We start from the raw sequence: 23,936 nt of genomic DNA, 5'->3' as shown, positions 1-23,936 counted from the left end.
TCAGAGGTTAGGAGAGTGTTAAAAAAATAAGGTTTTAGGATTGTATAGCTACCAAAGACAGGATCAACATGTCTGTTTTCCTACAAAATCCTCACATGGTTCATAGTGTCCCGTCAACACATTTACTGAGGAGAGTTAGTTACCTACATGGCGCACGTCGGTAGCCGTAAAGAAGGAAGACGCATGGGGTCTCCCTTGAGAAATGAACAGTCTACACGGAGGAGGAAGCGTGGGGTAAGAAGCCAGAACTGAGGTGGAAATGCTCTAAAGGCTAAGGACAGGAGAGAGAAGAAAAGGAAGGGTGAAAACATTGTGGAAGTTAGAACGAGAGCTATTTTTGTGGCATAGCGTCCTTTCGATTTGTTCAGTTCCATAAGAGATAAAAATAAGAATTAAAAAGGCAAGTGTGGGGGCCAGCCACGTGGCTTAGTGGTTGAGTGCGCGTGCTCCGCTGCTGGCGGCCCGGGTTCGGATCCCGGGCGCGCACTGACGCACCGCTTGTCTGGCTGTGCTGAGGCCGCATCCCACATACAGCAACTAGAAGGATGTGCAACTATGACATACAACTATCTACTGGGGCTTTGGGGAGAAAAAGGGGAAAAAAAAAAGAGGAGGAGGATTGGCAATAGATGTTAGCTCAGGGCCGGTCTTCCTCAGCAAAAAGAGGAGGATTGGCATGGATGTTAGCTCACGGCTGATCTTCCTCACAAAAAAAAAAAAGGCAAGTGAGCATGGTCATGATGTCATTGAAGGCCATAAGGCAGAACTGAAAACTGGGGACTCGTGCTTGAACACTTCCTGTAAGTGGGTTTCTTTGGCTCACGTGGTGTTTCTGAAATATCTGAATTAACTACCAGGGTCTACATTTGAGATATTTCACATGAAATTCCTGATTTCTAACTTCCCTTGACAAATCAGAAGACCAGGAGACACTGGGCTCTTGATTCCAGAAGTCGTCGCACCTGTGCTTCAGGCAGAGCGCCCCAGGCCCCACTGCTCTCCGCTGTCTCACCACACAATGCCAGGTGTCAGTGACCAGGGGCCTCCACAATTCCAGTACAGTCTCTCTTAGCCTGGTCCATCTCATTCATTTTTACCCCATGCCTGGTCATATAATGGGTTTGTTTGTTAAGGGACACGGGGAGTGTTTATAAATCTTTATTTTGGGTTTTAGCAACAGCTGGGGGTTGTATGATTTCCATGCTGGACAACGTTGCTTACTCTCAAAGTGACCACAGCACCAGAGGCGTGAGAAGATTCCTCTCCCCACCCTGGAGTTCTGAAAACCCAAGGAGCAGCATTCTCTAAAAGTTACAAGAGTGATTCTGCAGCAGAACGGAGGCAGGAAAAACTTGACTCTTGACTATAAACCATCATATTCAAAAAGTCGGAAGCCCAGGACGCCTCGGCATCCCTTCCCTCCGCTCTGGATTCCTTCAGTTCAGCGCTGACCTCCAACTTCTTCCTCCGGCTGCACCCTCCGCCTGGCACCAAAGCCCAGCCCTTCCCAACTAGGCCTGCTCCACCTCACAGCCCCCTGCCCCCACACATCAGAACACTCTCCTCGGGCTTCGGCTTCTCCCTGTCCCTTAAAAGCTTCACACACACACACACACACACACACACGCACACGCGCGCACACACACACACACACACACACCATCCAGAACCGAACCAAACCAAACCCCAAGCAAACAAAACCCTTTCTGAGGCCCTATTCTCACTGGACTGAAACCGTCCCCTGATGGTCAATAGTGGCCTCCTGATTGCCCAGTCCAGGGGATATTTTTCATTCCTCTTCTTTTCTGTGGTGTTCCATGGTGTCCGACAACGTCCCTCCCTCCAGCTCGTGGACCACGCTCTCCTGGGTCTCCTCTATCTCGCCAGCCGCTCCTTCTTACACCTTTCTTGCTGCGAGGCCCTCAATGTCGGCACCCACCGTGCCTCCTCTCCTGGCCATCTTTTCTGGGATGTTTGCCCCATTTCCATTGATGGAACCACCACATGTAGGCTGAAGACTCCCATTCTTATCTTCCATCTGACTTCTAATCCTGGCTTTAGATTTTTATTTCTACTTGTCTACTGGCCATAGTTACCCAGGCTGTCCTACTGGGATTGTTAACCTGCTCTGTCCAAAAGCAGAACCCACCACCCTCACAACAAACCTGCTCCTCTCTCCAGCGCCCACACTGGCACAGTCTCCATACTGGCACCTCGATGGGGCGCTCCGCTGGTTCCCACTGCCCCTCCACCCGCTCCTCTCCCATCACTCTATCACTGAATTGGCCTCCCCCTTTCCAGTTTCTGCCCCTGCCCACTCTCCACAAGGCCTCTAACATTGGCCCCACATAAAATCTATCTCCGTCACTTGCTTTTGTGTTTGGAGACCCTGCTGGCTCCTTTACCGTCTAAAACCACAGCTGAAAATCTTCAGCACAGCATGCCAGGCCTTGTGCGGTCTGAGCCCAACTCTGCCCCACAGCTCACCTGCTGGCAGCTCTCCCCCGCACACGGAGCCTGGCACTGACCTTGAAGGCTCTGCGCCTCTGTCCACGCTGGTCCCTCCTGCCTCGATGCCCTTCTCAAACCTACCACCCCGAGTGCCTGAAACGCTCGTACCCACACTTCCACCAGGGGTTCAAATGCTGCCTCTCTCACCACCTTCTCCAGCTAGCTCCTGCAGGCCCTCAGGACCCTGATCCCTTCAGTGAGCTCTTCCCACGTGGCCTGGTGGTGGTCTGTTCACCTGCCGCCTCCCCAAGACCGGAGCCTTGTGAGAGCAGGAGCACTCGCTCCTCTCTTGTCCCTGGGCCTAGCACGCATGTGGCTCACGGGGGACCCAAGGGATGTCTGTGGAACGAGTGAACAACAAAACCCCGGAGATACGTGCCCTTTTTGTACCTTTCTGTATTCTGCGTCAAGGTGTCTCGGGCAGGTGTGCTAACTGCTTCCAAGAGCTGGGGGCACCTAGGTTCTTAGGGAGCCAGGCTTTAATCTAGTCAGGACTGCGCCAGCGGGGTTTGTACCTCAGGAAGGAGCAAATGGAAACTTAAACGTTCAAACTGGGAGGAGAGGACCTGGGGTCTCACATCCCAATAGTAACTTCGAGCGTACTCTGAGGGGAACTCCTACATAACTCAGAGCACACGAGGACACCCTGAAAGTGTCCAAGGGTGGGGCCGTTTACCTGAAGGACTGCACCTGCCGAGGCACCTTCCGGCTCTGTTCCCGGAGCCGACACACGTCCTTGGAGACTTGCCTCATCAATTTCTCCGCATTCAAACCTTGCTTCTGCTCTTCTTTTGACTGTTCAGCCTGGCAAAGGGGATAAAAACACAAAAATCCCACAAAACATTAATTAGAAATTCCTGAAGACATGCTAAAGGCTTGAAAGACTGTAGACTAGAGCCAGAAGGGCAACCGATGAGGTGGGTGTCTTGTCTCACCAGTGGGGACAATACCCATGTGCCAAACTCGTGCTAATATGGGGCAGTCATTGGTTCGGGGCAAATTTGTTTTACCACATTTAAAAAATCTTATTACATAGGTAATATGTGATCATTTTATTACATCTGGAACACATAAGAACCCTCAACAAAGAAATTAAAAACTACTTTTTGCTCTGTGTCCAAGAAATAGCTATTGTTAACATTTGGGCGAATATGCTATCAACCTCTTATTCATCTTTTCAACCCTTTTTCTGTCTATCTTAGCCATTTTAAAATGTTTATTGAAGTAGAATTTACATACCAGAAAAGTGCACATATAAGTGTATAGCTCAAAGAACTTTCACAAATTGAACAGATCCATGTAACCAGCACAAGATGGAGACACAGAATATTCCCAGTCCCAGAACCCCCTGAGTACCCTTCCAGGAACCACACCAAGGGTCACCAGCATCCTTTATATAAATGGAAGAGTACAGTAGGTACCCTTTAGGATCTGACTTCTTTTGCTCAGCATTATGCTTATGAGAATCAAACACACTACTGCATGGAGTTGTGACTCGTTTTACTCACTGCTGTATAATATTCCACGGTGTGACTGGACCACAGTCTATTATCTGTGCTACTGATGGCTATTTGGGTATTTTGCATGAACATATTTTAAAAATAAAAATGGAATAATACATACAACATTAAAAGTTCCTTTTTCATTTCATTTCATTCATTCATTCATCCATCGAATCAACAAATATTTGTCAACTGCCTTCTAAAGAAAGGTGTCTAAGTCAGTAGTAAAAAGCACAAACTCTGGGACCTTTTGCCTGGTTTCAAATTCCACCTCTGACATTTACCAGCTGTAAACAGGGAATAAGTACTTCCTAATCATATTTACATTTATTTACCTTTAAAGGACTGTTGTGAAGTTTCAATGAGTTAATATACATAAAGTACTGAGAGCAGTACCCAACATGGCAATAAATCGACTATTTCAGTATTTAGCTGTTGTTGTTGTTGTTTTTACTATAAGCCAGGCACTGTACCAGGAGCTGGGGAGATAGTTGTGAACAGGATAGAGGAAGTCTAGTGGGGGAGAGAAACAATAGCAAAGACTAGAAATTGTTTAATAATTATTAAAGATTAACAATATATTGTAAATATTTCCCTAGGTTAACAAATCTTCTTCCTCATCATAACTTTTTTAAAAATAGACTTTATTTTAGGTTCACAGCAAAACTGAGCAAAAGGTACAGAGATTCCCCATGTACCCCCTGCCCTCACACACGTATAGACTCCCCTGTTACCAACATCGCTCACCAGAGTGGTACATGTTACAATTGATGAACCTACACTGATACATCATGATCACCCAAAGTTCATAGTTTACATTAGGGTTCATTCTTGGTGTTGTACGTTCTCTGGGTTTGGATAAATGTATATGACGTGTACCCACTAGTAGAGTGTCCTACAGAATAGTTTCACTGCCCTAAAAATCCTCTGTGCTCTGTCTCTGTGGGAGGGTGGGTTGGTTAGGGTCTCATAAATACTCTATAGGTTAGACTCCGGTAAAATAGCCTGCCCTGAGAGCAGGCCTTGTTAAGAACAGAATGATCTGGCATATTTCAGAACGGTTACTGTTCCCCTCTCCTTGCTGGAAACACAAGATTTTTTTCCTGATATTCCCTAGGGGACCTGGTAGTACTCCTGGAAGTAAAATTCACGTAAGTGTGGGGCTCGCCGAGTCTGGTGCCCTGGCGTTTTTAACTCTTGGACTTGTCCACACTGAGCCTCTAGCAATTCATCAATCACAGTGGAGGTTTTCCTACCCAGGTAATGGCTCCCCAGAGTGTCTGCTCTGGTAAGTTGTGATTCTCTCTTCTGCCTGGCTCTCCAATTTTCAGACAATACTTTGCCCTGTGACCTCACTTCCCTGACGGATCTAAGAAGAGTTGTTGATTTTTCAGTCTGTTCAGCTTTTTACTTGTGGCTAGGATGGAGTGACGGCTGCCAAGCTCCTCACACGCAGACCAGGAACCACAAGTCCATAACTTTTTAATGGTTTCATAACATTCTATTTAATAGCTGTAGCGTAATTATTTAATTAACCCTCTAGAATCATAAAGTGTAATTATTTCCATGTTGCAATGTTCATTCGAGTGGGATTCAGCATTTAAAATCTGGGTAAATAAACATGTGGTTAATTAGATTTGGAAAGGAACAAAAGCAGGCTTGTACTATGTCTTTTAAAGCTATCCACAATAGGTCTGCATTTGCATATACATATAACTCTGCATTTACACTACCCCACTATCAGGGAAAATATAATCAAAATTTTGTTTAATTTGCACTTCAAGTCTAAAACATATGATATTGTAAAATACTGAAGAAGGCTTCCCTGATAGCAAAATCCAAATCTATGTTTATTTATTAATAGCTATGATATAAAAGGACAATTTCTTAGCTACATAAACAAACTGTGAAGTAGGAAATGAGGCTTAAGTATGAATGTGCTTATTATGTGACTTATAGTAAGAATGTCATCGTGGGGTGAAGGGGCCTGACTCTGTCCCCCGCCCGGCCGCCCTGCACAAAGGTGCTGGCTCCCACTCACAGCAAAGCTAAGAGGCTGCCTGGCTGTTAATACAGGTTTCAGCTCACGGTTCATCTTGGGGTCTGAGCTGTTTACACGGGCCCACAAGCTTCAGGGGGGCAGGGCTTATGTCTGCTTAACATAATTTATAGAGGTTCAAGTGCACAATGAAGATTTTTACACCAGTGAGTTGTTTTTGACAAATGCCTAAAGTTGCTTGCAGTGTTGCCTTACAAAGTGAATTATATTAAATCAAATGGCTGGAGACTTAAGAATATATTACGTATGTACTTAATGCAGGGAAGTGGTGTCATCTAAAAGCAGGCTTGTCAATATGTATTTAAAAACAGGAATTATGTCCATCCGACAGAAATAAAAATCTAATTTAATTTACTTTGTATTTTGGGGACAGTGAGACCTTATAAATATGTGAGTTGACTTTTGGCACTTGTTTGGAGAGTTGCTTTAAGAAAAGGAATTCAAAGCAAAAATTTTGGTGCTGATCCAGGGTAACTTTCCCTCCCAATTCTCACCAGGGTGTTGGGGACACCTACCTGACCCAGCAGTGCTCTGGAAAGCTGTCATGCACTGTAAGTGGTATTCTGCTTCTCTCACTCTAAGTAACAGAAACCCCGTCACTTCTATCCCTGCCGAGACAAACTGTGACTTGGTTTACTCAAATCTGCGTCTCAGGGCCCTTTTGGTACATTTCCTGAGTAGCAGCCATTTTCACAATGAAACCTGTAGACAGCGCAGGAACGAGAGATGCTTTTTAAGGCCCCCGACCCTGCCTTACTTTCTGGAGTGGCTCGAGGGCAGGGACTTGATGCGTGCCCCCACTAGGGCCAGAAGCCCCAGTGCTCCACAAGCCGGCGCACGGCAGGAGCTCAGCAAATACAGGCTGAATGAGGGAAGGAATGAGTGGGTCTGTGGGAAAATCAAGTTTTTAGATGACAATCTTTTTAAGATTAATGTGCTTCAGTAACTCTCAAAAGGTTTAGAACTACCCAGGGTTTTTTCCAGTGATTACAACAAAGTAATCAACATTACAACAATGAGTATCAACAAAGGCTCTCCAGAAAGCCATAAAATAAAACCTGATAGATTTAAATGCAAGCACACATCTCAACTTCTATAGTTCGAAAGGCATTCAAAAGACAAACGACAGAATGGACAAAATCATTTGTAACTTAAATAATAGGTAGGTGTATAAAGAGGACTTTCAAGGAGAGAAACACAAACGATGCAACAGGAAAAAGGGTCTGGATATGAGCAGAAAACCCACAGATAAACACACGTGGCAAAGAAACATGGGGGCCAGCTCTCATCCAAGGACACCACTCTCGCCTACCTGACTGTGGACACCTTAAAGGGCCGTGAGTCCTGGGAGAGGAAGGTGTGTGTCCCCATCCACAGGTTCCCACAGACGTGAGAGGCCTGTGCTGCCCCCAAGAGGGAGCACCATGAGTCATGCTTCCGGTCCCCCGACAAGGGGTTATGTGTTGGGGGAGGGGACACTATTAATTTGAGTCAGAGGCTGGGACACTCAGCTCATCTGGAAGGGCCCTTCAGCACTGTCAGCCTCTCTCCCCATGGCCTCCCAAGTGGTGTGCTACAGTAACAGAATATAAAATGTGGCCCTGCTTAGCGGTGGCCACTGGTCATGGGGGTGGCAGCTGGAGCTGTCAAGGAAATAGTTGGGGAAATTTACAATATTGGTGTTTGCAGCTATTTGCAGCTTAGAGCAAAGTCTTACGAGAGAGAGCTCAACTCAGGCCAGAACTAAGCAGTTGGCACAGAGATGGAAGAAAAAACAGCATTGCTAAGGGTGGCAGCCTGCAGTTTGTAACCTAAGTTGATGGACAATCCCATAATTGGGATCCTTCTGGACTCAAAAAGTCCAACTACTGTTCTTAACTTAAGCAGTTATGAACTTTAGAAGGAGGTAAGACAGGGGCTGGCAAAAAGGGAATTAAGGATCTTGTCTTCTCATATGGACCCACTGTTTCAGGCACCTTCAAGGCCAAGAAGCCAAAGAACAAGGTCTTTAGGTTAAAGACACGACACAGACAAGATATCTGACCGTGGTTCACAGCCAAACTGATAGGGCAGCAATTCCTCTACTGGTATTTATGCTTTGGAAACAAGACTGAAAGTGGAAAGGTGCCCAAAATTGTACAGGAATGATCATTTCCACATTGTCTATAACTGAAAATTGTCATTAGTAGAATAATTAAATAATTATGATATATCTACACAGTGATGCCTTAAAAATAATGAATTATCGCAACATTCACTAATATGGAAAGCTGTTCATCATATATTACTAGAATTAAGTGGAGAAAAAAACAAGTTTCAGAACAATATGTCTTTACAACCCAATTTTTGTGTAACTCTTCCAAATAGCACTAACACACACACGGCACAAAAAAGAGCTGGAAGGACCTATACACCAAACTGTCATCAGCGGTCACCCCTGGGGAATGGGACTCAAGGGCACTTCTGCATTATTTGGTTTTGTTACAATAAGCACGTGTTAATATTTCAACTTAAAAAAATCTTTTTAAATTTTAAAATACTCTCAAAGCAGACGTACACAAAACTCACTTTAAATTTGGAAATAAAAATGCTGTGATACTTTTAGGAAAGAGGACAGTCTACAAAAATTATTTATTCAGCAAGTACTTATGAAGAATCAGTTAGACTCACACCACTTTACAGAAAGTTCAATATCCTACAGTGGGGCGTCCCTGGCACTTTGCTAACGAGCATCGACGGCAGTAGTTTCTGATTCTTTTCATCACGAAGGATCCCTTTTCCAGAGATTTTTTACTGCTCCTCTTTCCTCTCCCTGTTTTGAAAGATTTCGTTTAGAGAAGTGGCCCACGTTTGTTAGGTAACAATTCTCTTGATTATTTTGTAATTGATGAGGTAGTTTAGCTGTCACTTGGAGCTCCTGAATTGATGTTATTCAAGTTCACAAGGGGACAAACGTGAGATTTTAGTTATTTGGTGAAGTCTTATCTTTAGTAAACGGACGATTGTTCACTACGTCCTAGGTGAGGAAACACCGACTTAGTCAACACGAAGAAATGACTCCTCCCACGATGAGGTCTATCAAGTTAGTAAACAAGGAATTATACCAAAGTGCTGCTGCTCTTCTAATTCTTGGTGACTTACAACATGAGTAAATCAATCTTCAAATGGCCATCTGCTTACTGACTTGAACAACGGCAAGATCAGGAAAAGCCAGAGAGGGAATGCACATGCGGGATACACCAAGGTAAGAAAACCTGACCCAGTTTCCCCAAGAAAATGTCTTTTATCAGAGCAGAAATGCGACAGGCTCCTGGGATCCTGCCAGTCTTTTGTTGCCTTACATGTGAATGGAACTGTGGAGGTCTGTTTTATACCCTCTAGAGCACTATTAAGTAGCCTAATGGCTGCTGATATTTTCAAATACCAGCATTTTTGTGGTAACTGCAAAATTACTTCGAAACTTGGCTTTGTTTTGTGCAAAATAAGAATGACTATGGAACACATAAAAATATTCCTTTCCTTGCTGAATAAGAACATACTTCATGAAGAATACATTTGTCTCTGTATACATTTGTCTTACATATTTATATTTTTCTCCAAAAATCTGGGTGAACAAATATATCATAAAATTTTTGTCAGCTGTTAATAATCAAAAGTAGCTCACTTTGCAGGCAGTTAAATCTCAATGCTGAATACTTCACTGAAATCATTAAGATTTATTTTGTTGTATCTGTTGTCTTTATTTTGATTTATTTGTTGTGAATGTATTAATAATCTTTGACAATTTTCTTAGCAGATTCTAACTTTTAAAGATGTTAACATCTGTATTATTTTAAGCTTTAAAAAGTCTAGCATCTTAGAACTTTGGTGTTTTGACAGGAAACACTGAGGAAGAAAAAGAAATTTCTGCCTTGTAATCAACATGAGGCTCCTTTGGAAAAATACCAATCCTCCCCAGGCACGCCTCTCCCCTTCTCACCCACAAGTCATGACAAGCTTCCTGATTCACGAGGATTGGAAGCCACTTTTTATGCCCCAGATTCCAGAAGAGTGCGATTACCCTTCAGTTTATGCAATGGAGCCTGACCCGCAGAAAAGTCCAGTGATCTACTCACAGTCACGCTAAGAAGCCTAATGGAATAAGGAACACAATCCAGTCCTAATTTACAGTCCCAGGTTTCTTGCTCTGCTTCCTAAGGGGGTTGTACAATACACGAGGACACTAATTCTGATTCAGTTTTTATTCTGAGGTACAAAACAGACTTTCAACCACAAAGGAGGAAGGTTATGGCGTGCGCCCTGAGACCTGACAGCTTTCCCTGACAAGGGACGCAAATCCGGGACCCGCTGCCAGCCTTAATTAGCTGCTTTTCTGGGAGCCATATTTTTTATGGCAATAGGCAGGCTCTTTGCTCATTGTTAGGCATTTTACGACCAAATCTCACAACTCTCCACCACGACGAAGAAACGGTGGAAATGAAAGGGCAGTGTGTGACTGTGTGTGCGGTTGCGTCTGTGTGTATTTAAGAAGTGGGTGTGGAAATGAAGAGCAAGCAGGAGAGAAACGTCAATGGTTGTTACTAACTTCTGTTAATAATGAAAGGTACACAATCAGAACAGTCTGTATTTCACAGAGCTGGTTATTACAAACTCCAGTGTGAGAAAGAAAAGTACATAACTGAAATAGTCTACATATATAGAGTTGGTAAAAATAAAGATAAAAAACATCTGTACCCAGGGGAATCAGATCGTTTTTAAAATGGTCTGAATGCACGTTGTTTCGCGAGCTCCTTCTTCGCTGGTGCCTGACGCACCAACTGCCACTGGGCGGCAGGAGCAAAGACAGAGGGGCAGCGGGTCAGCAGTTTCCTCGGGTTCAGTACAAGGTCTGCTCTGCGTAACCTGTGTAAGACTGAGGTGTGGACATCCTGATATGGAAAAGCCTTCAGGGATCACCTCTCACCTTGGACTTGAGAATTATCAAAGTACTGCGTGTGCTCTACAGGTCTGGTTCTTTTAGGCCACGCAGCCTCCAAGTCCCACACGTTTCTCTGAATCTTCAGGTATATTGAAAGCATATTAGATTTGATCTCAAATAGAGCACAGAAGTTTGCAACTAGAGGGGATCTTGATGGCCATCTTATCCAATCCTCTTATTTCATAGATAAGTATATAGAATCCTATTTGAGCATGGAAAAAACAAAAGCCACAGATAACACATACTTTTTATGACATTTTATAAGGCTGATTTGTTATTTATTTATTTTGATGAGAAAGATGGAGCTGTGAAGGACAGGAATGGGGAAGGGTACTGAGAAAGCAAAAACATCAGAGAGGATCTGGCTCTGACCCCAGAGGGGCTCCAGGTCTCCTGGCCTTGCTGTCACAGTCACGCTCTTCCTTTTCACTTGGACCCTAAACAAGAACCTCCAACGTACACCAGTGACTCTTGCCCTGGGCAGCATCAGGCTGGCTAGAGAGTTTTGAGCCAGCATGGTGCACAAAAATACAGCACTTGTATATCTGAGCTTCAACTCCTCTAACAAAAGAGTTTTATACTGAACTGTTAACAGTATCTCCATGTGATGTTCACAGTAATGGTCTAGGAAAATAACAGCAATGGTATGGAAAAAGCGGAATACAAATTATTAAGACAACGATCTCAGCTCTCCCTGGCCCTTAGTTATTCAGATATATCTTCCTGGTTAGTCAAGCTGGAATTCTTTCTTTTTTGCTCGAGGAAGATTGGCCCTGAGCTAACATTTGTGCCAATTTTCCTGTATTTTGTATGTGGGTCGCTGCCACAGCGTAGCTTGATGAGTGGTGTAGGTCATGCCCGGGATCCAAACCCATGAACCCGGACCACCGAAGCGGAGTGTGCCGAACTCAACCACCACGCCACCAGGCCGGTTCCCAAGCTGGAATTCTTGATGAGAACTAGAAAACGTATGTTCTCATTCTGAATCAGACACTTCTAACATGTCAGCTCAGATGCTCTCGACCTTTCCTGCTGCGCTGTGGTCACCAGCTCCCTGTGAAGGCACGTTCATGAAGGCACAGCTAGTGTCTCCCCTCGTGCTCCTTCTCTGAGCCTCCAGCCTGGCCGTGGGTTTTCCTGCTGAAGCCAAAATGTGCCATCAGATTGCCTGGCACCCACACATGCACAGTGGTAGAACAATTCTTTCTTTCCTCTCCTCTCTGAGGGACGACTGGAGATGCAGTTTGCGTGGCTTCCGGAGGGCCGGACCTACAGGAGCCAGCAGCACACGCAGTGGTGACCTCCCGCCTCGCCTCTCCTCTCCTCTCCTCCTGGGGCTGCACCCTGCTAACGAAGCAGTGGAGTGTTTATCTCAGGCTCTGCACAAGCACAAGAGAAACCTCCGGGAGCTATTCCTTCCCCTCAGTACCTGGTGTGCAGACTGATTACGAAACCAGCTAAGTGCTGGTTCATCAGATAATACAGACCAGAAATCCTTTATTAAGATGCAACTAAATTTCTAAGCAAAATCATCAATGCAACTTATGTAAGGATGATTAAAATCATCAACGGAGTTTATTATGAGGCCAGAATCATGCATAAGTAGGTATCATTTAATGACTAAACAACTTCAAGTCAACATAAAAACAAAGCACTATTTTACAAAAAAGAATTCTAAAGTGTCCCTCTTCTTCAGACACTTGGCAAAGCTGGAATAAGACCTGCTGACATCCTGCACTGGGTGGGACTCAGGAGATGTCAGCCCTTGAATCTTCACACTCTCGATGCAAACTGGAAAAGTCCATGATCTCTGAAGTATTATTCCTGGGCAGTTCTGAGCCCAGGGGCCACTTCTCACCTTATCTAAGTGTGCGTTGCTATGGTGAAGAGAGAAGGCCTACTCTGTGAGCAAAATGCATCCAATGTCCAAAGTGTGCTGGGCTCTGCAGGCTTTAAAGAAGCAACCCCTCCCCATACCGAGAGCAGCACACTCATGGAGACACTGGTTCTGAGGCAGAGCCAGGAAAAGCACCATCAGAACTGTAGCTGGCACCCACTTTTCAGATGGTGACTTGTCACAGGGACAAAGTGCTAATAATTAGGAGATGAAAGGGGAAAAGACCACCCGTGTCACACAAATGGTTGCTGAATGACAGAGATGACAGTTTTCAAAGAGGTCACCTACCAGGGAATTGAGCTCAACTTCACATTATGTCTTGACAATCTGCCTGACGTCCCTGTGATTACTTCTGTCACTAGGGACAGTGTGCTAGGTATGAAAACCAACAAACCAGGGATCCTGGCAGCCTGGCAAGTGTGATAGGCCCCTTTCTCTAAATCACTGCCAGTATTTTCCTAGATCACAATTGTGAACATCCCGTGGGACACAGGGAACAGAACAGCATAAGGCTCCTGTTTCAGAACAGTCTGCGAGAAGAGTTGAGGCTCATGTGCAAACTGTGTCTTACACAAGTCGCTAGGAAATGCTGACTGATTTGATCTGATGATATCCCCAGACCCTGGGGCTCCTGGAACTTGGTCCCAGAGCCACCAAGGCATAGCTGGACCATGGGTGCCCACATCATGGCCTTGCCTAACCCTGAGGGCAGGGCACAGGCTCTGAGGTGGCCGAGGTCTCCTGGGGCCACCAGCAGTGCCCACCACTCAGTTCTCATGACTCTTTATTTGCTATATTTGTCTATTCAACAGTAATTCAAGGGAAAATCCTTTACTCTAGTGGCAGGTAGGGAGCAAGCAAAACTCAAAAGAGGATAAAATCGTGCCTGGTGAGCAAGATCAGCAGCTTTAACGAGGCAGAGGAGATTTTCGCCAAGGTTGGACGGAACATCTACTACAAGGCACTGTGATAGGGAACAAGTAAAAAGGTGGCCTTGTCATCCCCCTGGAGTGTTTATATACCAGGCTGAAGGCACCCCAGGAGAAGGAGGATTTGCATTAAGACGTTATTCTTTTTTACAGGGAAAACATCTGCTCAAGTTTCCCAAGAAACTCCTCCCAGAATTTTCTACAGCTGAAAACAAACACATGCCTGACTGGCTCATTAAAGGAAAAATCATTAAAATAAACAGGTGTGCAACAAACATCAACTCTTACTCGAGGGCAGGTTTTCAGAGACTCTGAGCAACGTGTCTAAGTCGGCCCTGAAGATCTCCTTGGTTGCTGGGTCTACGCTCCTTCTGGTTTTCATCTACTTGTACTAAGGATTTCTTTAATGTAGAAGGAAAACAAGAGTAATCCTAAAAACTTGCAAACCTCAAATCATCCATCAACATCAGCAAAAATCTTAGCAGCATTCTATAATGAAAGATTAAAAAAAACCACTGAGGACAACAGTGTATTTATGATACTTTTACCTTTGAAAGGATGCCTCAATCCTGTTTCTTTCAATCGGTATTAGACATACTGCTTGGGCTTTGCCTAAGCTCCTTTCGCTGTTTTGGGGAAAAAAGTCTATCCCTGGCCACCCACTCTAGCTGATGTCACACACACATCACCACCACACACACTTCCCAAAGAGCTCCTCTTGAGAAACCGATCACTTAGGCATTCAAGGCTCTTGTCAAGTCTGCCCCAATCTACCTTATCTCCAACTAGGTAGGACACAGAATAGGCTCTAGAGATACGAAAATCAAGACATGAAAAGATACATATTTTTTACTATGAGTTTTCAACTTTCATTTTGGCCATTTAAGTCCTTAATCTATCTGGAGTTGATTTTTATATATAAGGGAGGGGTCCAATGTCATCTGTTCCCTATGGATAATCTTTTTCCAGCTTCACTCATTCAACAGTCCCTCCTTCAGCCACTGGCTGACACGCTACCTCCAGCACAGAGCCATGCTCTTCATATACACGTGTCTGTTTCTGGGCTCCCTATCTTATGCCGTGGGTCAGTCTCTTGAGTCCTGCACCAATCACATACTGGCTCTCTACCTTAGCAGCTTAACAAATTCTGATTCCCTAAGGGCAAGTCCCCCTCCTTTTTCTTCTCCAGAAGTATCTTGGCTATTCTTTGTCCTTTGTTCTTCCATTAATTGTATTAATTTCCATGAAGAACCATGTGGGCATTCTGCTTGGAATTACATTGAATCTATGGTACATTTTAGGGAGAATCGCCTATCTCCACAATATCAATTCTTCCTCTACATTGGGGGTTGGCAAACTATGCCCTGCTATCTGTTTTTGTCAAGTTTTATTAGAACAGAGTCATAACCATTTATTTACATCTTGTCTCTGGCTGTGTTTGTGCCACACAGCAGAGTTGAAAAGTAGTGACTAAGACCCTATGGCCCACAAAGCCTAAATATTTCCTACCCGGTCCTTTACAGGAAAAGTTTGTTGACCTCTGCTCTACATGACTATGATATATTTCGCCATGAATTCAGGTGTTTTTACATTTCTCCTCAAAAGGTTTTATAATTTTTCCTAGACTATACTGCACATTTTTGTTAATTTTTTCCTTGATATTTGACATTCTTTGATACTGTTGTAAATAATATCCTATTAGGATATTTAATTCTTAATTAAATTTTCTAGTTGTTTCTGGTTGGTGTATAGCAACGCAACAGATTTTTATATATTATTCTTCTATTTACCCATCTTGCTGAACTCTCTTATTATTTGCAGTAATTTGCAGATTTTTAAACGTATGCAATCATGTTATCTCAAATGACGACAGCTTCATTTCCTCCTTTCCAATCCTTCTGCTTCTACTTTTTTCTTGTCTTACGTTGGTTAGAATTCCTGATACGATGTTGAACAGAAGAGTGTTGAATGGCTTGTGTCTGATCTTAAAGGGAATGATTCCAAAGTTTGTCTATTTAGGACCACGTTTGCTTTCAGTTAAGGAGGTTCTTATCTCCTCCTAGCTTACTAAGAGTTTTAAACATGAACGAGTATTGATTTTTATCAACATTTTTCCTGCATCTACTGAGTTGATCAAATGGTTTTTCTTCTTAATCTGTTAAAGGGACTAATTATATTAATAGATTTTTCTAATATTAAAATATTAATTCAACACGCTTCAGCACAATTCTTTTTTTTTTTTTTTTTTTAAGATTTTATTTATTTTTTCCCCCCAAAGCCCCAGTAGATAGTTGTGTGTCATAGTTGCACATCCTTCTAGTTGCTGTGTGTGGGACGCGGCCTCAGCATGGCCGGAGAAGCAGCGCGTCGGTGCGAGCCCGGGATCCGAACCCGGGCCGCCAGCAGCGGAGCGCGCTCACTTAACCACCAAGCCACGGGGCCGGCCCTAGCACAATTCAACATGCTCAAAATATAATATCTTTTAAATATATTGTTGGATTCTATTTACTAATATTTAACCTAGAATTTTTGCATCTATATTCATAAATGAAACTGGCTAAGATTTTCCTTCTTGATAATTGTCTAGTTTTGGTGTTAGGGATGCTGGTCACAGAGAATGAGTTCTGGAGTGCTCTCCCTTTTTCTAGTGTCTGAAAGAGTTTGTATAAAATTGAGATAATCTGTTCTTTGAAAGTTTGGTGGAACTTGCTTATAAAACATCTAGACCTTTGTTTTCTTTGTGGATAGATTTTTAATCACTGCTTTCATTTCTTTAGGAGGTATAGGATTTTCAATCTTTTTTCCCCTTCTTTCATCACTTCTCATATGTTACATTTTCCTAGATATCTGTCCAAATTGTGGGCATATATTGTTGATAGTATTCAATTATCCTTTAAATTTCAAGTTTATCTATAGTTCTGTCTCTCTTTACTTTTATAATTTTCTTTATTTTTATCTTCTCTTCATTGATCTTGCCAGAGCTCTGTCTACTTTTTTTTCAGTTTTTTTCAAAGAACCAACTTTTTGCTTTATTGAGCTGCTCTCTACACAATGGAGAAGAGATAGCAGTCAAAGCAAATTACAGTAACAAGCAATTTACAGATGAATCTTAGTAATATGATACTAAGTAGAAAAAAGTCACAAAGTTTTTATAACTACTGATACCTAGGTATCCAGAATTTCATGTGACAACAAAGTAGAAACAAAGAAACAACCAAAAACCCAAAGATGCAAAGTTCTGCTTACATCTATAGTTGTAAAACTCCAATCCAGCTCTGAAAGGCTTTGACCCATAAGGGTCAAAAGATTGTGATGCTTCTCCATGACATTCAAGGTGGTTAATGTCAACCAAGAGTTTGAAATTATTGCTAATGTTGAATTGAAAGATTCAAGAGAGTGAAAATGATGATGATGATGATGAAGGTTACAAACATAAGAGTAGGTCATTTCAGCTTTTAACTAGATCTCCCATTTAGCAAAAGGACAGCCGTGCTGTGGCCCTGCCCTCCTGCAGGCTCCTGCCATGGGGCCCTTGTTGTGCGGAGCTCTCCCGACCTTTACTATGGCAGGGTCCAGTGCCTGCTGGCCTGGCCTCTCCACCCGCTTGGGATGAAGTTCCACTACCCACTTTCAAGGCCAGTTTAAGTTTCGCTTCCTCCATGAAACCTCCCCGATCTCACCAGGAATTGACTTCTCTCGAGGAGCTGGTGTATCTGGCTCATCTCCTTTACTAAACCATAAGCTCTTTGCGAGCACGACAATGTCTAACTATCCTTGTATTCACCACAGTGTCAGACACAAGGCCTACAACTCAACTCCCCACTGAAGAGACATTTATTGGGGTCCTATTGTGTGCAAAGGCTTCTTTCTATCAGCTGGGATATAATACAGATATGTAATATGTTTCGTTGCTTAAACTTTCTTTAAAAATTGCTGATATTAGTTTGATCCCCAAAATTCATTCATTAAGTTCTGAGTTCCATCTAGGATTAGCAGTGCTGGTGGGCTAAAGGACTCCAAGTTCCTTATAGTACCATGTACTACATGATCAAAATCACTTTGGGCCAAAGCGAGAAGTCTATATTATGGACAAGATTTTCTATTAATTTAAGAGTATCTAATCTATTTCAGATTTCCATCCAAAAGGGTTGAAAGAAAAGAATGTTTTGGCATTTGTAATATTTCAGCTATTGGAAAATTCTATTTGTATATTACATATGGATATGAACATATACTCTAGGACCAAAATATAAATTCTAATCTCGAGAGGATCAATCAACTTCATAAATATGCAGGTTCTTGAAAATTTTGGTCATATTTACATGGTGGAATAATAGAAATATTCCCTTACAAATACCCTATATTTTAATCAGAGATTTTATCCTATTTTGTATAGCAAAGATAAGGGAGAATGCCAATATGTGAAGGGTGATCTTTCTTTTTTTTTTTTTGGTGAGGAAGATTGGTCCTGAGCTAACATCTGTGCCCATCTTCCTCTACTTTACATGTGGGATGCCTGCCACAGCATGGCTTGATAAGCGGTACATAGGTCTGCACCCAGGATCCTAACCTGTGAACCCTGGGCCACCGAAGTGGAGCATGCGAACTTAACCATTACGCCACTGGGCCAGCCCCCTTCCACCATTTTTGTATGTGGGATGCTGCCACAGCATGGCTTGATGAGCGGTGTGTAAGTCTGTGCCCTGGAGCAGAACCTGCGAACCCAAGGTCGCTGATGTGGAGCACATGAACTTAACCACTACGCCACTGGGCCGGCCCCTGAACTTTCTTGAAGGTAAAAAAGAATGTGAAAATTTAGGGGAATTAAAATTAGCAATACCTTTCCAATTGATTAATTGCTTAATGAATCTTAAAGAGCTACTCGTAAAAATTCAAACAAAGTTTATGACATGATAAAAGTTATACTATATTTATTTGCCAAGTCTCATGCTGAGTCAAAGAAAAGTGCTGAGCAGCAATGAAGACGACCACTTCCCCTTGCTGCCACGTCCCCTTCCTGTCAGGAGGCCAGTGGCCACCAGAGCTGCAGCTGTGGGGTGGGGTGGGGTGCGGGCAGGCCCTCCTGTCTGCACCTTGGTGGGTGGCAGTACCACTTTTTTGGCAATATCCTAGGTAAAAAAAAAAAAGCCTATAACAATGGGAAAAAAATGTGCTCTAAGTTCTAAAAAAAGGATTTTAAGACTTGAGCAAAACTGAGGTGTAAGCTGGGTATCTTCTACACAGCAGGCTTTGAAAAAGATTAACTCTGTGTAACCCCCCAGAGATGATGGAGACACAGAGCTGTACCTGCTTCTCGGCTTCTTTCAGGAGCTTCTGGAATCTCTCATCTTCCAGCACACCTGGCGGAAGGTCAGTCTCTCCCTGAGCTTTCAGTTCCTCCAGCTTTTGCCTCAAGCCCCTCAGGGCCTGCAGCTCATCATTGAGGCGACTCTGCCGGGTTAGAGATGCCTGAAGATCCAGTTCTAAGTCTAGAGATGTACGTACTGGGCATTCTTGTGCTGTTCTCCTAAGGACTGGTTGGCAAACCGCCTGGATAGTTAGAAAACAAAACAACAAAACACTCTTATTACATTGGTAGTCATTATTCCGCTTTTCCTCCTTCCTGGCACATGACAGGATGGCATTTCCTTACTCCCTTGAAGGGAGGCATAACTGGCCAAGTGACTTGCTTTGGCCAAGGAAAGGTGAGTGGGAGTGACATGTATCACTTCCAGGCAGAAGCCTTTCAAAGCCAGTGTGAGATGTGTACATTTCTGTCCCCCGCTAGAGAGACAGCAAAGAGCAGAGATGGAGGCCCATCAGCTTGGGTCCTGAGTAAGGACAAGGAGCAGAGCATCCAGCCAATCCGCAATGAACTACGCAAGAAATAAACCATTATCGTTTTAAACCACAGAGATTTTTAAAGTTGTTACCATAGTATACCCTAGCTTAGCCTGACCAATTTACTACACAAAGCCCACCTACCGTGAAAAACAAACACGTTACCAGAAACTTACATCTCCTCCATTTCAGGACACATAACTGTATCCCCACAGCTTACACCTTTGGCTTTCATTTCTGTAAGTTCTGTCACATAGCTGGTCAGCAAAGGTAAGATTTTTTTTTCTTTTTTGTGAGGAAGACTGGCCTTGGGCTAACATCTGTTGCCAATCTTCCTCTTTTTTGCTGAGAAAGATCGGCTCTGAGCTAACATCAGTGCCCATCTTCCTCTATTTTGTATATGGGATGCTGCCACAGCATGGCTGATGAGTGGTGCATTGGTCCGTGCCCAGGATTCAAACTTGCGAACCCCGGGCCGCCGAAGCAAAGCATGCAAACTTAACCACTACGCCACAGGGCCGGCCCCTGGAGATAAGTTTTTGATTCCCTCCTCTAATCAGTATATTTAAATTCCAACTCCTTCTTCAATTTCCCATTGTCTGATATCTATTTTCACCCCTGAATCACTGGTGTTCTTGCTGAGGCCAATCTCACCCATTTATCAAGAAATAATTATTGAATATGTATGAATAAATATCTGCTGGGGGTTTGTAGGCTAAACACTAGGAAGAGAAGACACACTGACCTTGAAGACTTCAATCAGAGAATGTTATGAGACAGTAAGCAACAGCAAACTGTGGGGTAGGCCTTCTGTGCCACAGGGAGTCAGGGAAGGGAGTGAACATTCAGGGCTGAGACTCGCTTGAGGAAAGCGAGTCTCGAGGAAAGATTGCACAAGCAGAGGGGAACAAGGAGGGCATTTCTTGCCTAGACTGTTGGCAGTGGGAATGGAAAATAAGAGATTGCTAATAAAAACTGGTACTATTTGATACAAGAGAGAAGGGACTCAAACTTGACAAGTATTCTAGCTTAAAGATCTGGAACAGTTGTGGTGCTCATGACAGATGGAAGGGAGAGCGCCTGCCTCTTCTTATTTCAGAGCCTTAGCCAAGTCTGAATAGCCTTCATTGTCTCCTATTCCTCTTCCTCCTTGCCCAACACATACTACTGCAACACTCTCTAACATTCTGTAACATTCTTATTATTAGGTTCCATTTATTAAACTCTGCTCTCTCTAACAAACTTATTACATAGCAGAATCACCCAGATACACACTGTCTTTGACTATTACTTGTTCTTCAGAATCAGAAATCCTTCCCAGTTGTCATGCACATGGAGCCTTTCTAAGGACTCCAATGTGCAGTGGCTTGCGAGTAACTGTTTAACAACTAGCTCACTGATTTGTAGGGTGTGCCAATTTCTTTGGTGTGAATACTCCCGCCATAACTGTTTTCACTTGGGAAGAGGTGTGCACGACCGTCTCTCAAGAGCCAGCCTGAGGAGGCTCCAGCTCTCCACTGCCCACAGGTACCCTCTAACCTCAGGCCTCATATGCCTGGGACTTGGCTTTTCCAGTCAGATAAACCTTCTACTGGTCTTCACAGATGCTTCTGTTCTCTTTCTCCTCTGCAGCTTTTTAATGCTGTAACGCCTAAACCAGAATACCGTTCCCCATTCACTTCCACCAACCGTATCTGTCTACTTTAAAAATCATTTAAGGGCCGGCCTGGTGGCTTAGCAGTTAAGTGCACGCGCTCTGCTACTGGCAGCCTGGGTTCGGATCCCGGGCGCACATGGATGCACCGCTTCTCCAGCCATGCTGAGGCTGCATCCCACATACAGCAACTAGAAGGATGTGCAACTATGACATACAACTGTCTACTGGGGCTTTGGGGAAGAACAAAAGGAGGAGGATTGGCAATAGATGTTAGCTCAGAGCCTGTCTTCCTCAGCAAAAAGAGGAGGATTAGCATGGATGTTAGCTCAGGGCTGATCTCCCTCACAAAAAAAAAAAAAAAAAAAAAAAAACCATTTAATAATCATCTCCTACACAACGTTTCAGAATTAATCTCTGTCTGGTTCAAGCAGTTTTAATAACTAAGTTTATCAGTAACCTGACTGTTTTTCAGCTCCATTCAATTCATAAACACTTTTGGTTAAAATTTCTCTGAAAAGGGCTACCATCCTCTGTGCTGTTTAAAAATGCAGGCAACAGGGGGCTGGCCCAGTGGTGTAGTGGTTAAGCTCACACACTCCGCTTTGGCGGCCTGGGTTTCGCAGGTTTTGATCCCAGGCGCGGACCTATGCACTGCTTATGAAGCCATGCTGTGGCAGGCGTCCCACATATAAAGTGGAGGAAGACGGGCACAGATGTTAACCCAGGGCCAATCTTCCTCAGCAAAAAGAGGAGGATTGGCAACAGATGTTAGCTCAGGGCTAATCTTCCTCACCAAAAAAATAAAATGCTGGCAACAGATAAAGGAGTTGAGAAAAACTTTCATTCAAGATGATGAAAATTTAGGTGCTTTTAAAGCATCAAGTTCGCTAATCTGAAAGGTCTATACTGGAAAATTTCCTGAAAATGCCAATACTAAATAACTGCTAGCATATTTCCCTTTAGAACAAAGAAATATGCTTATTACTTTCAAGTAACTAGGATGTTAAACAGGGGAGTCAAATGTTGCCTAGTCATGCATTCAGTATCTTGCACACAGCAGCATTAAACCAGAGGGTCAACGGTGAAGATAACGATTCTAACCCCCTTTCCAGTCTTCACTCCAGTCTTCCCATCCACAGGGCCTGCCCTGGCCCAGCCTGATCACCCCTCGTCCCCTGAATGTGTCTTTCTGCCCCTGTGTCATTTCATGCCACCTACCGACAGCAACTGGTTTCTTCCCCCCACCCCCCGCAAAGCTACCACTTCCTTTGGAAATTTTATCCAGGTGTCAAGGCTATCGACCTCCCTGACGAGGCCTTGTTGATTCTCCCACCAGACGAGCTCATTCCCTCCTTCACCCACCACACTTGAACCGTCCCGTGCGTGCACTCCTCTGAACGCCTCCTCTAGGTAGAAACTCCTCCGTCACCTACAGAGCTGAGCACACAGTGCTTCGTACTGACTAAAAGATACATTTCAATCTGGAAGAACACAGTTTAGTAAATTACTACTAAACAAATTATTAGTAAACCAATAACTTCCCATTAGTATTTCAGCTGTTGGTAACTGCACAGGAATCTCTGAACCACCAGAACAGTCCAAACTTTTAACTTATTTAAATATTCTCTCAGATTTATCCTTTAAAGCTCATCCAGAGACCTATGGCCTCCAGGAAAACTTGACGTGAGCTTTCCCATCCACATTAATCTTAACCTTCTGAAAATATCTGTTCCTAAGCAAGTTACTAAAACCGTGTCTCTCCTGTACCAGACGTCTGTTCCTCAGAAAAGGTACTGGGTGCCATGCTCTTCCCACAATTGCTCAAGAACCACACACGGTGTAGAGACACAGCAGCCATGAGAAGAAATGTGTTCCCCACTCAGTAAGCCCTTCTCCAATCATACTGCAATCTAAATTTCCTGCCTTAAGTATCACGTGATCCAAACCACGATGAACAAGTGCTCTCAAGCACATCCTCTCTCCATCTCCGTAACTGACATAACATTTGTGTCTCTCTGTAATCACAGCGGCTTCATTCAACAGCCCAAGAGCACAGAGCAATGACAGTTAAAGGTTCTGGTATTTATGCTGTGCCATTCATGATTCTGGACAGTCTAGGATAGTGGGATGTTGCTGAGGGAATACATACCCTTTTGACCCTCAAACTGCGCCGTTCAGTGGAGTTTCTCACAAACAGTGATTTTTTAGCCAGGGTTGAACTGTCACTGTCACTTCGATTTAACTGGCAATAAAAGATAAAAAAAAGAAAATCACTACATAAGAGAGTGCTAGTGGAAGTTCAGAACTGAGAAGTTTATCAGATAAAGCAGGTAGTGATAATACAGGTTTATTTCTTTAAGAAAAGCTCTCCCAAACAAGTTTTTGCCTGTTGCATGCTTTTCTTAAATAATTTAATTTTCTTAATTTAAACAATTGCCTTTTGGTGGCAGTTATCACAAGTCATGTGTTAAGATAATTGTACATACTTTGATATAAAATTGTCTCTTGTACTTTTAGCAAATAAGCAATATTCATTTTTTAAAGAAACGTGTGCATAATGTA

At 43.5% G+C, this 23,936-nt stretch overlaps 1 protein-coding gene across 1 annotated transcript in view; it reads right to left on the bottom strand.

Moving 5' to 3' along the window:
• Positions 1–23,936, bottom strand: part of WWC2 (WW and C2 domain containing 2) — a 204,608-nt gene that overhangs the window by 3,341 nt on the left and 177,331 nt on the right. Inside the window, exons 20-22 of the mRNA XM_087418330.1 lie at positions 23,524–23,616; positions 19,184–19,426; positions 3,188–3,315 (exon numbers count right to left, since the gene is read on the bottom strand). Coding sequence (XP_087274456.1) covers positions 3,188–3,315; positions 19,184–19,426; positions 23,524–23,616 — 464 coding nt within the window. The remainder of the gene's footprint in view (positions 1–3,187; positions 3,316–19,183; positions 19,427–23,523; positions 23,617–23,936) is intronic.

The sequence above is a fragment of the Ceratotherium simum genome, chromosome 28 (genome assembly GCF_057802395.1).
Source record: "Ceratotherium simum simum isolate JZ-2026a chromosome 28, ASM5780239v1, whole genome shotgun sequence".
NCBI classification, from domain to species: domain Eukaryota; kingdom Metazoa; phylum Chordata; class Mammalia; order Perissodactyla; family Rhinocerotidae; genus Ceratotherium; species Ceratotherium simum.
Note: the sequence above shows the minus strand (reverse complement) of the source record. Positions and strands in the feature narration are given on the sequence as shown.